We start from the raw sequence: 19,319 nt of genomic DNA, 5'->3' as shown, positions 1-19,319 counted from the left end.
ATATGACCCACTGGTTATTTTCAATGGATTCTATGGTATTTTCAATACAGCATCAACACCCTTGCAGTCCTCAGCTACTGCTACCCCTTTGCTCAAGAGCATCTGTAAAGGACTAGGTAGAGAGGTAGAGAACAGGGGAGATCCAGTTCACTTCTCTTTTCTAGCCAAGACAACCATGCCCACGGGAGTCCTTGAGGACTAATAGTAATCCATTACTTCTGATTCTTCTTTTTAATCTTTCCATTGGATTTGTGAACTGCTGAGCCAAAACTAGCTTGTCCAAATCCACTGTTCATAACTTCACCAACAACTAAAAATGCAATAGCATTCTGCTAGTTGAGTTAAAAAACCAAAACAAACCACCACCACCACTTACCGAAGGATTCTTGGGAAGACCAGAATCTGGACCACACAGAGAAAGCACATTCATTAACTTCTCCCTAGTCCTTCTCTGAAAAATATACCAAAGAAAATTACATAGCACAGCAGCTCCTCGAGGTCCAGGTAAAGACAGAAAACATTTGCATATTCCACTAGTCATATTGCATATTGACATCCTCTAAAAACAATCCCAAACTTTTTACTTTTCACCAGTATCAGCTTTTAGTTTATGCTGTATTAATTTAATGTTTTGCTATGACATAATACAGACTTCAATTAAAACTTCAGTGCATTTTTTTTAATACATTCACAAACACTGTCTCAAATATATGCATAAAGTGTTTGAGGCACAATATACCTGAGATGGCTGTGGTCTCTTCCAGCTGACAGGAACCAGTGCATTTGAATTGGAGCCTGACGAAGTTGAAGAAGTGCTCCGGGTCACAGCAATGACTTTTGGCTTCCCATTTCTACCAGCTGCACTATGTTGATCACCATATTTATTCCCAATAATTGGCGTCTAGCAAAGACAACAAACAATTTATTAAAATTCAAATCTATATTAATAAAGACCACATATTTGACTTAAGAATTTAGCATTATATGAATTGTAGGAGGGTTGGTCTGTTTGTAAGCATTCTGTAAAACCCATGTCAAATCCAATGAGCCTTGGTTCACTGGGAAATACAAAGCTGAATACGTGTACCCTATACGTGTACCAGCAAGGGCCATTCTGTCCACTTGTGCGGTATTTAATTATGCACATTTTATGCGACAATCCAATTATATTTTTAAACACACTTTAAAACCAAATGTGTTCTAGGTTTAAAAGATGCAAAGCTTCTCTGTAGAATCATTCCCTGACATGAACAAATTGTTTTCGCAGACCAGCAACTTCACAAACACACACACACTTCTGAAAAAACAATTATCAAATTCAACTCTTTTGACAGCAAATGCTAACCCAATGAACTCTGTGGGAATTTATCTTACCTCTCAATTATCTACATACCCTGAAACTTCAGTAGTGAATGTACTTGCCAATTTATGTAATGTTCCTAAGATATCTATATCTCCTATCATTATCTAGGGTTAGCTTCAACCAAGGCCTCTTACTCCTGATCACCTCTAAAGTTTCTACAATTTTCATGTCTCTACATTACACTGCAGTCACTTGGCCATGCTCCCCTTTTCAGATGTAGAATCAGTATCATTGGTGGTAGGGGTGATATTTTTAACCACAGGAGGCTTTTCTCCAATTGTATCCCTCTTACACTGAATTTCCTAAATTTTGTATCCTATCCCCTCTAAATTTCCTCCCCCTTCCCTAAATTCATGCCAAAACTGAAGTACAGGGATTTAATCCTCCCAGCCCTTGAATGCACAGCCCTTCATTTGTTGAAAGCCTGGTGTGTTCAGCTGCAAGCAGCAGCCAGCTGCATTGTCTGCTCTCTGACACAGATGAGATACCCTTGAGAATAACCTTACTGACTTTCAATAATTCACTCTCCAGATATTCAAAAGGGGGAAAAGGCAAACAAACATCATAAAAGAAATTGAAATTTATCTTCTAGTATCACTCTCATTTACAAGTACATAAAACTTCAATCTCTGCCATTCTTAAAAACTGTACTTATTCAAAAACATATAAATGTAGAAGGCTAACAAAAAATAACACCTGAGTTTGTAACAGCAAGTCATAAGTGCATTGTCATCTAAATATAATAATTACCTCTGATATATCAAAATGAAAATCTAAGGTCTTCCCAGGTAGCTCCTTGGAGACATTATTAAAAATTTTCGTGAAAGAGATTTCTGGAGAGCCTATATCACCTCCATAAGACTTTGGAATATCATTAGGCACAACAAGGCTTGCTGATCGAGACACCACCAGTTTCAAAATATTAAGGGCTTCCTTCCAATATGGACTCTGAAGAGAACATACACAAATCAAACAATAATCCTTTCAACCAAGACAGCAATTTTTATGTACAGTAGCATTTTCTAAGAATCCCCAACCCAAAGCCTCTGATCTATTACCCATGGCTGAAGGGGCTAGCACAGGTGGGAAACTTCAGATCCTGAAGTGCCAGGAAAGCAGTGGCCATCCCATGGAGCATGGTTAGGTCCAGCCAAGCAGGCTCAGTAGCTCCAGCTCACTGGGCCAGCCACAACCAGACCTCAGTCCATGTCCCTCCATCCCTGCAGTTACACCATGTTTTTTTACCATTGTCTGAAACTGCCCTTTGTGACCCAGGAGACAGAAACTGAGAGTATTGAACTATCACTTAACTACAGTAACTGACAGTACTCAAATTAACAATTCCACCTCTGGCCATCTTCAATTATTTCACAGTCATGGAGAGAGTAAATGCAATTTGAAACAAGCAAACCTATTCCTTGAAATACATGAGGAAATACAAAAGATTTTATTTAAGAAGTGAAAACATTTACAAAGCTTTTAGTATCAAACCAATGGAGTGCTTAAAAAATGCTATAGAAAAAGTGTGAAAATATAAGAGGCAGAACCAGAGTTAAGTGGACTTAAAAAAATGATTAAGACAATGTAAATAATTCAGTGGTTTCAATTACACACACTGTGAAAAGAATCAGAAGAAGAGACAAAATAAAAGCAGCTTTGTGCAAGGATTAATATTTACACTCCCAGAAATGCAAGGATTCTGCCTGAAACTTAAATCTTCCAATTTTTGAAATCAGCATGATGTCTGCTTTTTTTTTTAATTAGGAGGCCATATTTCTCAAAATATTACTTTATTGCATTAAAATAAGTAAACACCCCTTTCAATTCTCTAAGTAGTATATGCTTTATGCTTCTTTGCAGATAATGAGAGTCCTCAATAATCTCCTCCATTTATATGTATCATAAGCATAAAAAAGCTGTCTCAAACTGGAACTGTCCTTTAGCGACTTAGATTTATTTACAGATTTATTGTCATTGCAGAGGACTGAAAAGACCCAAAGCTTAGTAGAAAATTGAAACAAGACATGATAATTTATGATCTTTTCTTTTGCCATTTATAGTAACACATTTTATTTTATCAAAAATAAATAGTTAAGACCTCTCTGGAATGTTTTTTCGCTAGCACCATCTTTTGATAGCTTACATCTAAGATCACATTCCATGGTACTGTTGGCTTGCTTCAGAGCAAGCTTGCTCAGAGAGGGGTTAGAGGTGAAGCAAGAAGCCACCAGGCCATAGAAACTATAGCTAATGCTAATCATTTCATTTTGCCTAATGCACTCTGACAGGAGCACAATATCTAAAGTACATATCCATCAATAACAAAACGCCCAGGGAACATGACTTTCCTGGTAATTATGATTAAACCATTTGACTGAAACACGTTTGCCAATAATGGAATTCAGAGAAAAAAGAAGAGAATGTTGTGCACTGAAATGGTTTTATGCTCCAGGCATTTTTATAAAATCTTTCAGTAAGATGCTAGACTTTCTTCTGTGTAATAGATTTTCAGTAAATTTGTGTTTCAAGTACAAAGGCTTAAATTACCTTGGGCAAAACACTGTGGTTCATCTTTTGGGGACTTTCTTTAATAAAAAATGTACTCAATTTTGTTAAGGTGCACCTTAAAGTTCCTCACGGATACATTACTGAGAGTGATTTAAATATTCATTTAACCATAAAATTTTCTTTTTAAAACATATACACATTAAAAAAACATTTGTCCAGCTTAGCAGTAAACATTTCCTTGTGTTTGAATAGCTGAAGGATCATCATCTCTAACTACATATGACAAGTTGCTTATATGTGTACATAGATGCACATTCACCCAGATAATGTGTGCCACCAGATCCAAACCATATTGGACAAATACAAAAGCATTTGGTGGATTAAGTACATAGGAAAAAATCCCAATGGAATCTGACCACAAGCATCTTATTTATATCTGAAATAAATGACCCCCAAAATTCAAGTGTAATTCTGATACCATTTTGATAAAGAGCAGACAGGCTTTTACAGTTCTTCGGAGTACCTACCTGAACATATTTACCAATAACTTTTATGATTTCCAAATTAAACTGCTTCACTGGAGCTGTGGATAGGTCAATATGACTCAGAAGACTGTAAATGATCTGCAGCAAGGACTGTTGCATACTGGATAAACCTTTCTCTAACAGCTAAAAGAGGGTTTTTAAAATACAAAATTTAATTAGGGCCTTCAATGGTAGCAAAAAGTGAAAGCAAACATTAAAATACAGCTAACTTCTACACACATTTATTTTTCCCTTCAAGAAACTTAAATGTATCACTTCCTGTTTTTCAAACTTTTTGCTTTAGCACTAAAAAACAGTAATACAACAGCACAATGGTTTTTGTACTAATTCATTTTTTCCCTGAATTTTGACATATTTTTAGCACAGATTGAAAGTACCTAATAGTAAAACACTTTTCACTAATAAAAGTTCATAGTAATTCAAAGTCTTAAAATTGTATGAAAAACAATTACAGCAACACCTTAAGGAAGGTTGGTAAATGCAGTTTTACAAACAAAAATATATATATAAAGTAATTTGTAAGAATGAACAAATCTTTTAAAATGCCTCCATCAGTTTGAAGTGATACATTTCAAGGACAAGCTCTACAAGCTTTTCATACAAAGTACTTAACAGCTTTCCTGTATGAATGGCCAGCAGAATAATATACTGATTTCTATAATTTAAATTATCTTTTTCTACATTATGCACTACTAACAAATGAACTTTGCAATTTTTAATTTTTAAAGTTGTGATAAAGACATGTATACCTGACTAAAGAAGGTCTCTTAAAATTTTAAATTAAGCTTATTTTGCTAAAGCCAGGACAGTGTATATTCATGTAGTATAGAATATAAACATTTAGTACCAAACACCATTCTCATAAAAGGAGATCTGTCATTAGAGGGATTCTAATTTCAAGGTACTTATAAATTACTGCACTCCAAAATGGCACCTTTTCTACATCATAGAACATTTTAGTAATATTTTCCTGTTAGAGAAGATATGCTGTATTCCCCCTGATATTCAGAATCATGAGAAAATAGTAATTGGCAATGAATCGTCAACATGAGATACTTCCAGTAAAAACTTACCTCTGCAAGATAAGTTATGAGGTTAAATGTGGCATCTGAGAAAGAGTCATGCAAATATCTACACACTACATTAATCCAGTTAGAACAGTCTCTGGAATAACTGTGTGTACTGTATAAACTCATCATATGAGCCAGATTGGCAAGAGTTGGTGACTTCTCCTCTGCACAAACCTGAAAAGCAAAATCATATTTAATTATATTAGAAAATATTTTTTTTAAAATCCAAGCATTCCTGAGTCATTTTGCACTTGTCCCAAATTTCACTCTAAGATTTAATTTCTAAGATTTCACTTCAGTTATTTTCTAGTAAGTGAAATCAAACCAATCACACAAGCCTGACCTACAGTTTCTGTTGAATTTTGGTACTGTGGCATCCATGTTCCAAGTTTATTTATTTATCATACACTTGGTATGATCAACCAATATCCCTCACTCAGGTAATACAAGTATTTAAGGGCAGCAGTGATTTCTGCACTTGCATCAGGCACATACTCTTTGAGTCAGCCTGTGCACAGCCTCAGTGGTTTAGTGGTTCACATGTCACAGCCTGAGCAGTCAGAGGTGTATGCCTGCATCTCCTGTGCCACACAGCTCTTTCCTATTCCCCTTTCCACATTCTTCCTTAAAAGAAAGACTCTGTCAGGCCAGTGCAACACCATCCTGGCTAACAGCTGTTGTGCACCATGTACTGCTTTAATAGCCACTACAGTTCAGAAATATTTCAAGGTGTATTTTACTGTGTACAAGTAAAAGAACATACAACCTTTTCTTCTCTACCAATAAGAAGCACTTTCTTCTTGTAAGAAAATTAGGAAGCATGCTTAAAATGTGATTAGGTTGACATTCAAAATTACAAGTAGAAAAATCAGACAAGTAAGAAAAAGTAATTGATATCATTGGTAAGAAAATTTGTTCTTGAAATCTAAATTTTACACAATAAACTAAAGAAACAAACAAACTCGGGGGTTGATACAAGGTCCAGGTATATAAATTTGACTGTATCACATCTTTAAAATATGGCCTCTTATAGTTATGTGTATATTACTATTAGAATCACACAGAAGTATTACAAAAGGGACCCCAAAAAATAGAGAAACAGTGCTGGTGTATATATAACCTCCTGGATACTTCTCCAAGCATCATGTTACATACCTTTGCTATCCTGTCAGCTGTTTCTTTACAAAACTGAGTTGGGTTATCAAAATGTTGTATCAGATGAGGAAGCAGGCATAAGATGTTTAGGGGAAATCCTAAACACATACATAAACAGAGTTATAGGAGTCCTTAAGGTTTTTAATGACTTCATTTAATGTGAAGCTAGCCAGTATTTAAAGTTCCAACAGCATGATACATACTTTCACACAGATATATAAATTATATATACACATACATTTATCTAAGTATGCATGTATGAACAATGTATATAGATATGTCTGTGTTAGGTATAAAAATGCATGATGAAAATAAAATCATCACTGGACCAATTAATCAAAACTACCATGAAACTGGATAGTTTTAGGCACTATGTCACATTGTTTCTAAAAATGTGTAAGTAGGGCTATTTGAGCTAGTTTGCACAAGATAATGAAAAAAAAATACACAGCTCTTAAAACTCACATGCAAACAACAGTCAATACATAAAATTTACATGCAATCTTGCTCGTGAGATATAGTCTGTAATGTATTCCCACTATGCAGCAGTGTAATACAGACAACTGCAGAAAGCATTTTACAGGAGCATTTCTTTAAGGCAAAAGCACAATTACTACTGATTTTGACTCTACTTAATTCATTGAGAAAATAGATTTTTATCACATATTTACTAAAGGTACCTGCTAACTGAGAAGGATCCACCAAAGCATGCCGGGAAATTGTGATGAGTTTACTGAGGAGATGAACTGTCATTTCTTGTGTAGAGGCTGAAGTAAAGCCTTTCAGGAAAAGCTGCTGAAGGCCTGGAAAGTTATTCCATTTCAGTTTATTCTGCACCTCTTCTATCTTTTCCCGACTCTCTGATTTATCCAGAGGCATGTGAATAAGAAGCTTGTTGAGCAGCTTGAGAGCCAGCAGGTATTCATACTCATAATCTGACTCCAGCAACGAAGCTGCAATCCAAAATATGGTGGCCATCAAGTTGACAGGGTCAGTAGTGGGCTGCACATCATACATCCCTCCCTCTCTCAGGGAGGAAAGGCTTCTAGTCCTTGCCAAACTTCCACCATGATTTATCCTTCCATCCATTATATCCAGTGTGTTGCTCCGTCGCCGGTCACCTCTCCGCTCACTGATTAAATTCAGTCTCAAGGAATTACTCCTTGTATTGTTGTAGTATCCCAAACAACTGCCACTATTCATGGGACTTGTGCTTAGATTTATCTGTCCAGTGCTTTTCCTATTAGCTGCATACTTGTTTCCCATTACAGAATCATGGTACGAGGTTCTAAAATAAAATCAGTTTACATATTGTTACATGCCAAATATTTTAAAAACAAAGAATTTTAATAACAAAGAATAGAGGAAGGAGGGAAGGAGGAAAGAGAGAGAGAGAGAGAGAGAGAGAAAGAAAGGTTACACAAATCACATACACATGCAGTATACCCTGTTTCATCATCCTAAGAGTATTATAATGCATGTAAACACAGGATTTCTGTATCTATTATTAAAATATCTTTACGGCATAAAGACAACACTGCAGTATCCTGTTATCTTTTCTACCAAATCTTTTTGTTACAATCCCAGAATACCATAAAATTACAGTAAAATTGGAAAAATTAGCCCATAGCATGTAAAAGATTATGTGTAAATGATGACCTAGCATCCCAGCTTATTTAAAGATGTGATAAAAGTAGGGAAATGAATGAATTAATACAATTATTACCATGTATTTGTCTGAGGTATCTAACCTAGGAAACCCAACACCTTCCTATTCTGATACAGAGAAATAGAATGTATTCCTAGAAATCTCAGCACTTTCAAAATCTTTGCAAGGGAATCAAACAAATACAGATGTCTGTACATTTAGGGATTTTTTTTTTCAGTTTGATAAAAAGTCATCAAGGTAACTACTCAAACTGTAATGAGACACACAAATGACTCAGACTGTTCAGTTACACTTTTTATATATGGACAACAAACTTGAGGCCTAAGACAGAGCAACCTTTGCAGAGCATTTAAATTCAAGAAGGTTAAGAAGAACTGACAATACTTCAGAACTGAGCCATAAGAAACTCCTTGAACTCCATTTTTACAAAATTAAATTGAACCCAAGAGGGTAAATCAGAAAGGCAATAAGATATCCTTTACAGGAAATCTAGATTCTTACAAGTTTTGCTTGAGGCAGAATGATAAAAACATACCAGAGCAAGAAATTTTGCTATATGGATACAATTATTCTGCAAAGATGACAAGAAATTATTTAATTACATTTATAATACAGATTTTTAATAATTCAAATGTAAAAAATGCATAATAAAGATTGACTAATAAAAGAACTTACTGAGAAAGGGCAGAAAGCAGATCATAATGCTTCATCGTTTCAGCCAATGTATCAATAGCAGATTCTAAAGTCAAAAGCAGCTCTATGACGAAACCCTGGGGAAAGCCACAGGCCATTATAAATTATGCAATATGCACAAGGAAGATCACAGAAAATCTACTAAGTAGTAATATAAAAATACAAAATCAGTAGCAGTAAACTAAATTATTTCATGCTTCAATTAGAACACAATCCTCACGAGACAGATCAATTCAGCAGTATAGCTTCCAGACAAGGAAAAATTTCAATTTATTTATAAGCATTTACTGAATTAATTCTAGTTTGCATTTTTAAGGATGGATTGAAGGATTAAGTGCTTCAGACTTATTCTGCAGTATTAAAATATCAGATACACTCTTAAGATGTACAATGACACTAAGCTGAATGATTGTTAACACTTTATCAGATAAAGTTCTTAACAAAAGAAAACAAAAATAAATAACTTCTTATATGGTTAATCTCGGTATTCTCTAAAAATGAAAGAGGTGGTGTCTACAGTAAACAGATGTATCAAACTCTCTGAAAGAGCCTCTTGCTGTAGAAGAGAATGTGAACAACTTTTCCTCAGTTAATTAGGTGAAATTCAGGAAGTGTCATGATTAAAACTGTTTCATATTTGAAACACTTAAAAATTATAAACAACTGAATAAAACAATGCTTTTAAATTTTGCTAATCATGCACGCACATCATTTAGACAGACTTAGTTTTCTAATAAAGTGGGAGCAAAATTTCAAATACCTGAGCTTCTTCTCCTGCATCTCCAACAGTTTCTACTAGTCTGGAGAGAACATCAGAAAGTGTAGATGGAGTGAGAGGCTGCTTCAGAGCCCTGAAAATCTGAAAGGACCTCCCAGCATAATGGCGAGAGGAGCACGAAAGAGCAGTTTGCAAAGCAACTTCACTGAGACGATGTTCCAATTGATATCCTCCTATGAAGGGAAATAAATAGTCAAGCAATGCTTTATAAAAAACCAAATCCACTTGAATTTACTGAAGAGTAAATTGCCACAGTCATTCCCAAATTTAAAATATTCTCACATCCTCTACATTTTTCTCAAGAAGTATTAGTCTCAAAAATCTTTACAGGAATATAAACATGTATTCCAAATACTTAATGCTAGAGAGACTTGTAGATAATAAAATATCTATGATTAGAATATTAACTGTTCACAATAAATTAATAAGATGTTTTATCCCATTCCTAAAATATTATATTTAAATCTGTCATAACATAAACATGAAGTGAGCAATACACGAGAAAACTATTATTTAGAAGCAGTAATTTCCTAGAGTGATTTTATAGATAACCTATGCATTTACATGCATTAAAAAGTATTTATTTAGTTCACAGTCTTGCATATTTGATCATGTATGGTCTGCTTGCTAACATACCTGAGCTAGACTGTTTAAATATAGATACCACATGCTTTAAAAACACAGTTAACTGTTCAGCACTCTTTATATTAGGGTTCTTGGCTGAAACATCTTCATGATTCCAAAGTGGGCCTCTTTTTCTAAAAAATACAAAAATAGAGTAAACAGAATATAAAATGCAGCCTTTGTCATTAATATTATTTAAATGAAATTTAAACCTTAAGGTGAATTGCAAAAGAATCTACTATGCACCACATAAAAGAAACCACCTAGAAGTGCAGGCATGAATTGGAAGGAATTTTGACAACTGACCAATATTACACAATATACAAGAAGTTAAGACAAAGTGAAAAGCAGTGTATGAGTTCCAATTGGAATAACTGGGTAAGAAAATGGAAGAGATGTTATAGTATATACCAGATATAATAGATGGAAGGTATAGTTATAGTATAATAAATAGTTCTCTAAGAAAGAACCAGTACAACTACCACCATTACGCACTTCCTAACTTCCTTTCTTCCCAATTCCTTTCCATCGATATGCCACACAATTGTAAATTTAGGCTGAGGTAAAGCCAAAGTAACAAAGCATGGAGAAACAGGTAGGATTTCAGATTAACACCATCTTGAAAGCTTAATAAAACTGTCATATAAACTGTACAAATGTGGATGATTTTCCCAATGTCCTGCGCAACAAATTCATCATTTTTGAATAGTCAGCTCTCTACTACTAGGTAATCCCTAAACTGCACACAAATCTTGCAGTTCTCTAATCATCTCAATGTATTCCTGCCCTAATTCAGAATAAAACATGGCAAAATACTTTTAAACAGACAGGACTTGAAAGGATGGTCAAAATTCCCTGAAAGTGTTGGAAAGTTAGAGTTTTTCATATGTGTATCACATAAAAACATTTACTTGTGATAAAACAGAGACAGAATTAAAAACCATGATGCTAAATGGTGAGAGGTTTGCCATTTTTCCAGAAAATATGTCTTGACAAAAACAGAAATTGAAATCTTACCTTGAGGTAATAAATTCTATAAGAGTTTTCACTTTTTCATCCTGCTCTACTGAAATGTCAACCTCATTGAGGATTGTGGTGTGCAGTTGAGAAATGGCAGCACTTGTATTTCCTAAACTGATGCTAGAAGAGGTAGAACTTGAACTAAGCCCTGAGTCTGTCATTGGGGAGGGCTGGTAATCAGGTATAAAATCATGAACACCTGCTGAAATTGAAACAAGGTGATTATGCACTTTTAAGTTGACAGTTAATATTAAATATATCAAAAGAAAAAATAGCCCTCTAAAAAGATCAATAACTTAGTAAATGTAATGAGAATACTTAGAAGAGAATAAATCAATGGATAAATAAAGCAATAAAGCAATAATTTCAAAGAAATCAACAAATCTCATATATCCAAATTCTTCACATGACTTATCTGAACTTTAATTAGGAACTGCTAGATCCCTTTTTAAAACCCCTCTATTATCCTTGATTTTGTACTAATTGTATCAGAGCTCATCAGCTTCTGAGGCATCTCAATTTAAAAAATTATACAGAATATTTCTTACTAATGAGCAGACTTTTTTTGGTAAAACCCAGTCCAACTGTAACTGACAGTACTTGAAATCAGTGAACACTGAGTATTATCTAGTAAATGGACTATGAGCAGAGCCCCTGTGGCTGCACAAAATTTCTCTGAAGTTAGCTTAATCTTGTGGCCAGAAGATTTTTCTCTTCCATATAAAGAATCATGTGACAACAAAATACAACTGCAGTAACTGCTCACATTGCCCTTCCATCCATCTATGAAGGGCTGAAAGAAAGTAAACTACCAAGGAAAACTGGCCAGGCCTTTGACTGTAGCACTTGTATTTAAATAAGTGTAAGACTCACTAACCCACCACAGATTTTCACTATGGAACCACAGAGTTTGGACTGGGGTATTTGAGCTTAGCCACCTCAAATAAAATTTGTCTAACCTTGTGCTAGGCGTGCATATCTGTAAACACCTTATCCTAAACTCCAGCTGGAAATGTTTGATGCTGACCTTATTCTAGTTTCTATCAAACTATTTTTTTATTGTGTCCTGTTTATTTAGATAGTTTTATCCAAGCCCTTAAAGATTAGGAAGGGAATGGTGGTTTTTATATGCCACTGTGTAAATGCACCATTAAAGTTCTGCTAAACAGATTCCTGTAAAATAATCCTTCCACTATACACAGTGGAATTTAATTCCTCATCGCTACAAAAAACCAAATTCACAAATCAGACAACTACTTTTGCAAAGTAATAAAACCATTGCTGATGTGAACAAAAGAGAACAAACAACTGTATGGCAATATGCTGCCACCTACTGAAATAATATGAAATACTAAATTTAAAAAAACCACAAAGAAGTATTTTAATAGAAACTACAATACAGTCTCACCATCAAAATATTCCCTTCATAAAGAGATACATAGAAATATAAAGTATACTGTACAATTACAATATTGTAAAGTTAAAGGGAATATTAAAAAGTTGTTCTCAAAAAATATTCTGATAGCCAATAAAGAATGCAATCACAGCTGACAAAACCTGGAAATTTTAACTTGCTATAAACAAGTAAGAGATGTATCTTCTTGGTTTTTATTTTCAAAGGCATCATGAAAACAGCTGTATTAAAGTTCCAAAACACAGATCTCCCTCTTTGATTTCCACTACTATTGCTCATACAACTGTGCTCCCAACTCTGATGACTGAGCACAAAGTGCCAATGAGAACTCTATTCATTTTGACTTCATTAATTAAAATTTCATTGGATTAAAATCCAAAGAAATAAATTTTAATGCCAAGGCCTCAGGAAAATATTTGCAAGAAATGTGCAAGAAAAACAACAGAAATCTTATTAATGCCTGTAAGAAACAGGTAACTTCCCATGTCATTTTAACAAGCAACATGTAATAAATCAAAAGCATACCTGTGAAAGTGTAATCTAAATGGGTAGTTTGTTTGACAGTAAGCACCCTGGACTCGTTGAACTCTCTGTTTCTGAGTAGGACAGAAGCAACAGACTGGACATTACTGCCAGAGCCCATCACTATCAGTAGATGCAAAAGTAGTCGCTTACAATGCTCATAGACTTCAGGGTGACCGTGGTCAAAACCTAACACAAAAGGAAAACAGCAAGGCTTTATGATATTCAAAGGGCACATTGAATTACATTATTTAAAAAACAGCAGTATTCAAATTGGTTTGCTATACTTTACCAAGTAACAGATATAGAATTCTCTAAACAATATTTTTTCAGTGTTTCAATACAGAAACAGCAGCATATATTTTAACAAACAGTATGTTGATCAGACTAAAATATATCTGATAATCCCATGCAAGGGTAAAGTACAAAGTAATTTTAAGTAAGAACTTCATTTGTGTTCTGTATGAAAATTGTTACACTTAGAAACAGAAAGGAAAACATTGCATTTTACTGTGTCTTCTACAAGAGGTAAAAGTGACTCCTAAACAAAGTGCCTTAAAACAACTCCAAAAAATCTACATTATGCTAATTAAGCTGAAAGACATTTAATTGAATTTTTTAAAAATACTGTAAATAGTATCAAATTAATGGCATTTCAATACAATGGCAAAAATTAATTTAAATATCAAGAACAGCTGAGAATTGCTCAAGTTTCTATAAGTATTTCTGTAAGAAGTTAGTTACCTATAAAAATTGCATGAAGCAAAAGATGTAAGTATCCTCCCCATTCCACCTTTACACTGTGGTCAACTATCAAATCAGTCAAAAGAATCACTGCTATATTGCATCTAAAACAAAAAAATAGTATGTTAGAAGAATGTAACAGGAACTTCACAAAGAGCTTCATATACTTCTAACTTGTATTCTTCAGTCTATAAACATTCACAAAGCTGTGTTATAAGGCAAAAGATGAAGGCTAATAATAAAAATAGAAAAATTTTAATCCTCCAGATTAAAAGCTTGAGTAATCTTAAATTGCTGTAAACACACAGAAAACAAATGTATTAACTGCCCTTTAATCTGCTATCTTCAAATGACTGTATTTGTGCAACACAAATGAAAACATAAAGAACTGCCACTGGCATTGCCAAAACACCTACCTGTGAAGTGACATGCCCGGAGGAGAAGTTTCAGGCAAGTAATCCACCAGTGGTGACCAGCAACCTCCAGAAGGCGGGAAAGGGAGAGGCTCTCCTTGATTGTGCTCCATCACCTTCAACCGCCAGTTGGAATAGAGAGGCATTGAATCACCTAACACAACAGAAAATTAAACCAGAAATATATTTACAATGCATATTTCTGTATGTTACAGCCTTCTGAAGAAATATTTTTAAATTCTTGAAAAGTTGAGATCTAGGAGAGGGGAAGGGGAGCCAGCTGTAAACAGTAGTTGGACACAGTGTTTTGAAAGAAGTATTATTTCTTTTAGTATAAGGATGATTCTACAGAAGCTGCACACATAACAGAGTAAGGCGTTTTTGAATAGGTTCATAAAACTTATGATAAAAGGAAAAGTGATCTGATGTAATTTCCTTGAATTTCAAACCTCATGCCAGATAGGAAGTTAATTAAGGCTCAGCCCTAAGATTTAACTGAACTCATCTTGAAGAGTGTTTCGTTAGGGGCTAAGGAAGTATTCATCAAGAGCACATCTTTATAGGTCCCACAGCAAAACCCCACCAGTGCTGTCTGCCAGATAATGCTGGCCTGATCCATGGGTAACTTGGAAGTTGCCACTTTTACAACAGCATAGCCTAATCCCACTGGTTGATAAAAGTTACTGCTCAGAAAATCAGTAAATTTGTCAGGAAAGCACAGAAAGACATTTAGGTTTTTTTATTTAGCAAGCTTCAAAAGTGCAAGAAAAACTTCACCTGTTTGGTATGAGAGTATACTGTGTTAACACACCCAAAATGCTTTACTGGTTTAAAAGTTGTTTTGGACTTCAGAACTGTCAGTCAAGACTAGAAACAAGAAAATTGCCTCAACAGTTCTATGTTTCAGTGATTCTACCAGCTCTGTTTGGAAGTATAGCTGCAGAAGTTTCAGATGTTTACACATGAATCAGCTCATTATCACCTTCTTCACTGGAAATGACAAACTCCTTACTGATGGAATATGGGATATATCCTCAAGATACTCAGTGTTGCTATCACAAACAGCAAACAAATCCAAAAGTGACTGTAGCTGAGATTCTGGATAATGCCTATCCATGCAGTAATAAACATTCTGGGTGACCAGAAGCCATTAACCTGTTACTGACCCAAAGTTTAGAAGATTCTGCATTAGTATGTCCAGCCCTTACAACAATCTCTGTAGAGGACATTAGGTTTCACCTCCTTAGCAGAGGCACTAAGAATATTCATATTCATATATGAATATGAACATATATACAAATTCACTCTAATCTTCACATTGTGCAAATAATCAGTCACTGAAGAGTGCATCAGAAGATCCTAATGGACTCTTGTTGCTTCAATACAGCATGGACAGGATAGGTTCCATACTGACATCTAAAGCTCAAAATGCAGAAGTTCACCTCCTGTTGTTCAGTTATACAAGAAAATTAAGGAAAAGGCAGTGTTGTACTGTGTGCTGTAACATACCCAAAGTACTTACCTGGTAGTAAAATCAACAGTCAATAAAAAATTGAGTGAAACCTAAGTCTGTGGGGCCACTTCCATGACTGAAATATATCTGATTATCCCATGCAGGGTGAAGTACAAAGTAATTGAAATTACTAACAACCTGTTAGCTGAAACAAAAGTTTCAGTGAAACAACTCTTCTGACCAAGCACACAGAACCCACTAATGTAACGCATCATTTACTGTCTGACCACTGTCTTCATTTTTGCCTGATTACATGACCTTTTTTGCTTTCTGTAGCACTGCCATGGCAATTTGTATCTTAGGCATTGGTGCAAAATAATAGTTATTAACAGTTAATAAGCCTCTGTTAAGGAATCTTTGCAAATGCATAATGGAGTTTCAGAAGAAATTTTTACCTCTTTCCATACCTCTGCATCTCAGTGGAAAAAAAACAACAACATAGATCACAAAAAATAACTCAAGACACTTTTTCAGAACAATCTTGGAAATTAGATGTACATAAAGAGAACTTTTTTCCCTGCTATATTTTCCTTCGTTATGGATTAAAAAAAGTTTAGTATCCTTTTTGGAATGCTATCCTTTAAAAGAACAATTACTTGCAATTTTCTTCTTTTAAAAAACTTCTTTTCCATCACCTTTTTTTAAATCTCATCTTCATGCTGCTCATCTCTGTTTCTTGTGCCTAACTGTCGAAGGAAATAGAGTAAAACCATTTCATTCAGGAAGATGTTCACAAATCACTCAAGAGGATAACAGAAAGAACAAAGCATATTATCTTCCTTGAATATTTTATTGCAGTCAAATGTATGCTAGACTTCAATAGTAGTAATAAGATGGAGGAAGATAAAAAACCCCTTGATATTTAATAAGCTTATGCAAAAAACATTGATAATGCTTATTTCTTTATGTTCCACAACCTTCAGCAGAAATATTGACTTGTGAAAATTCTGTGTGCTATTCATAGAAATATTTTAAAATAAAGAATATTACTTTTTTCCTCTTCATATGATCCTCCAGAGCTGCTGCTGTAGCGAGATTCCAGTCTGTGGTGCTGGCGGTTTAAGTTGCTGTTCAACCCGCTGTAGATGTCTAGGTGTGCGTAACTGTAGGTGCAAATAAAGCACAATTAGTAACTGACGTTCTGCAACAAACACTAATCAGGGTCTCTCAGGAAAACTGTATTTCTGCAAAACTCCTTTAGAAAAAACAATTCATCTTACAAGGATAATCAACATGATGCCAAAGCACCTTAGCCATGTAAGACATACCTTCTCAAGCAACACCAGATAAGGGGATTCAAAGAGATTATCCACTATAAATTGTATTTCTGTTCCATCATTTTCACTAACATTTAAGCACATTAAAATAATTGTTACCATTTTACATAAGTTCTTCTCAGTCTAGAACAAAATAAGGAAATCCATATGTGATCTGTCAGAGACATATGCATGTATACACACACAGTGTCCAAGATCCTACCTTGCTAATCTGATAAAACTATAAAGAAATCAGATAAATTAGAGTGCTAAATCACCATTTCCAAACTGTTTCTATATTTCTCTCCTTTTGGCAAGTCCAAGATGTACAGGGTGCATCTTATCAAGAAGCATATACCTTGGGCAGGTTTCAGACAACCCTACAGTATATGCCAAAACTCACAGAGACTTTCAAAACTGCCTTCATTACTTTACAAGTTTCTTCAGCTTGAGCCCCCATAGCAGCCAAGTCCTTGTCTGTGCCTTGCTCAGCTGAATTCTGAATGACACCTTGCATTCCAGGTTTCTGTGATTTACTATCATACAGCTCACCCCAATTCAATTTAAGTATTGGGGTTGCCTCTACCAATATATTTACTATTCTAATTATATTGGCATAATTATCCTAGAGAAGGAAAGAAAGTGTGCAACTGAGAAGTTATATCAGAACTGTAATTATTAAAGCTCTCAAACAAGTTGTCAGAAACTCATTTGCGAACTTATGACATCGTTCCTACTTGACAGTAATGGCAGACGTGCACACTTTGCTCATGCTAATCACAGAGTCTCCACTCCCTCTTCACTTGAAGGTTAGCTATCCATATTAACACAAAATGACAGCATGCCCACACTCAGTTACTGCTGAGCTCCAAGTACACAGCCTGACTAAGTCTGTATCAACTGTTTGCTTTCCACCAGCCTCACAGTGTCTGCCAAATTTCTCCAAAAGATTATGTTTAAATAGCTCAAAAATTAGGGAGGGAGAAATCTGTTTTAAAGTTAGCTGTAAAGTATCTTGACACAGATACCAGGCATCCAAATACCCTAGTTAGGGAAAATAAACTAGCAACACACAGGCAGTGTTCATTTCCAGTGAGGTAATAAATCTGCAAGTCATAAAATCACATAATTACTTGGATTGGAAGGGACCTTAAAGATCATTTGGTTCCAACCCCCCTGCCAAGGCAGGAACACCTTCCACTAGACCAGGTTGCTCAGAGCTCTATCCAGCTTGGCCTTGAACATTTCCAGAGATGGGGCATCCACTTTTCTGGGCAATATGTTCCAGTGTCTCACCAACCCCACCTCACAGTACAATTGCCCTCATGTGAAGATACACAATCCAGTGTAACAGTAGTTACTTCAGGCACCACCAACAATATAACTGTAAGCAATACAATGCCTGACCTGGACTGGAGTTCAAACTACAGTTGAGGCTGCTAGTGTTAATCCCAAATAGTATTCCAGTTCTGTTGACATGCATGCCATTACATGGAATGTAATCCCTGCAATGAAGACATACCTGGACCTGCTGAGATGGGAGTATTTCAAGTACCTAAAAGGAATTCCTGTGATTCAACTAGAACTGCTCTTTGAGGAGATACTTACTTCTCTTCAATACTGTCTTTCATGTGTTTACTGTCAGGATTGCCATCTGCGGGAGCCACCATTGTATTGCTACTAGAAGTGGTACCTGTGAATTATGGACAAGGAAAAAGGTTGGTCAATAAAATGGAAAAGTAGTCTTAAGCACTACAAGATCACCCTTATTTACTGGTCCTTGCCCAGAGCCCTAATCAGGTTTATTCTACAGCAACTGGCACAAATACAAACTGAGCCATACTTTCACGTGCAATAAAGGATTGTGAGCTGCTACCATAATTTCATTAACCAGAAAAAAAATTATCTATTCCAGGAATCTCTAACTCTTCAATGTAAATTAAGTAGAAAGTTTTTTAAGCAGTTTCTAGAGACCTATCTCCTTTTTTGCTGTATTAAACACCTCACAGTAATCTGCAAAATGTAGTTGGAC

At 35.2% G+C, this 19,319-nt stretch overlaps 1 protein-coding gene across 14 annotated transcripts in view; it reads right to left on the bottom strand.

The window, feature by feature from the left end:
• Positions 1 to 19,319, bottom strand: part of FRYL (FRY like transcription coactivator) — a 163,598-nt gene that overhangs the window by 28,657 nt on the left and 115,622 nt on the right. For 11 of the 14 annotated variants that reach the window (XM_054633078.2, XM_077177557.1, XM_077177555.1 and 8 more), the window contains 16 exons: positions 18,896 to 18,980; positions 17,022 to 17,134; positions 14,522 to 14,672; positions 14,106 to 14,209; positions 13,365 to 13,550; positions 11,423 to 11,627; positions 10,418 to 10,539; positions 9,764 to 9,954; positions 8,986 to 9,080; positions 7,322 to 7,929; positions 6,642 to 6,739; positions 5,490 to 5,660; positions 4,399 to 4,539; positions 2,114 to 2,311; positions 740 to 901; positions 377 to 451 (listed from right to left, as the gene is read on the bottom strand). In XM_054633078.2, coding sequence (XP_054489053.2) covers positions 377 to 451; positions 740 to 901; positions 2,114 to 2,311; positions 4,399 to 4,539; positions 5,490 to 5,660; positions 6,642 to 6,739; positions 7,322 to 7,929; positions 8,986 to 9,080; positions 9,764 to 9,954; positions 10,418 to 10,539; positions 11,423 to 11,627; positions 13,365 to 13,550; positions 14,106 to 14,209; positions 14,522 to 14,672; positions 17,022 to 17,134; positions 18,896 to 18,980 — 2,705 coding nt within the window. The remainder of the gene's footprint in view (positions 1 to 376; positions 452 to 739; positions 902 to 2,113; positions 2,312 to 4,398; positions 4,540 to 5,489; positions 5,661 to 6,641; positions 6,740 to 7,321; positions 7,930 to 8,985; positions 9,081 to 9,763; positions 9,955 to 10,417; positions 10,540 to 11,422; positions 11,628 to 13,364; positions 13,551 to 14,105; positions 14,210 to 14,521; positions 14,673 to 17,021; positions 17,135 to 18,895; positions 18,981 to 19,319) is intronic. The other 3 variants (XM_054633072.2, XM_054633080.2, XM_054633079.2) reach the window with 1 other exon arrangement.

The sequence above is a fragment of the Agelaius phoeniceus genome, chromosome 4 (genome assembly GCF_051311805.1).
Source record: "Agelaius phoeniceus isolate bAgePho1 chromosome 4, bAgePho1.hap1, whole genome shotgun sequence".
Taxonomy (NCBI): Eukaryota; Metazoa; Chordata; class Aves; order Passeriformes; family Icteridae; genus Agelaius; species Agelaius phoeniceus.
The sequence above is the reverse complement of the archived record's forward strand: the minus strand, read 5'-3'. Positions and strand labels throughout refer to the sequence as shown.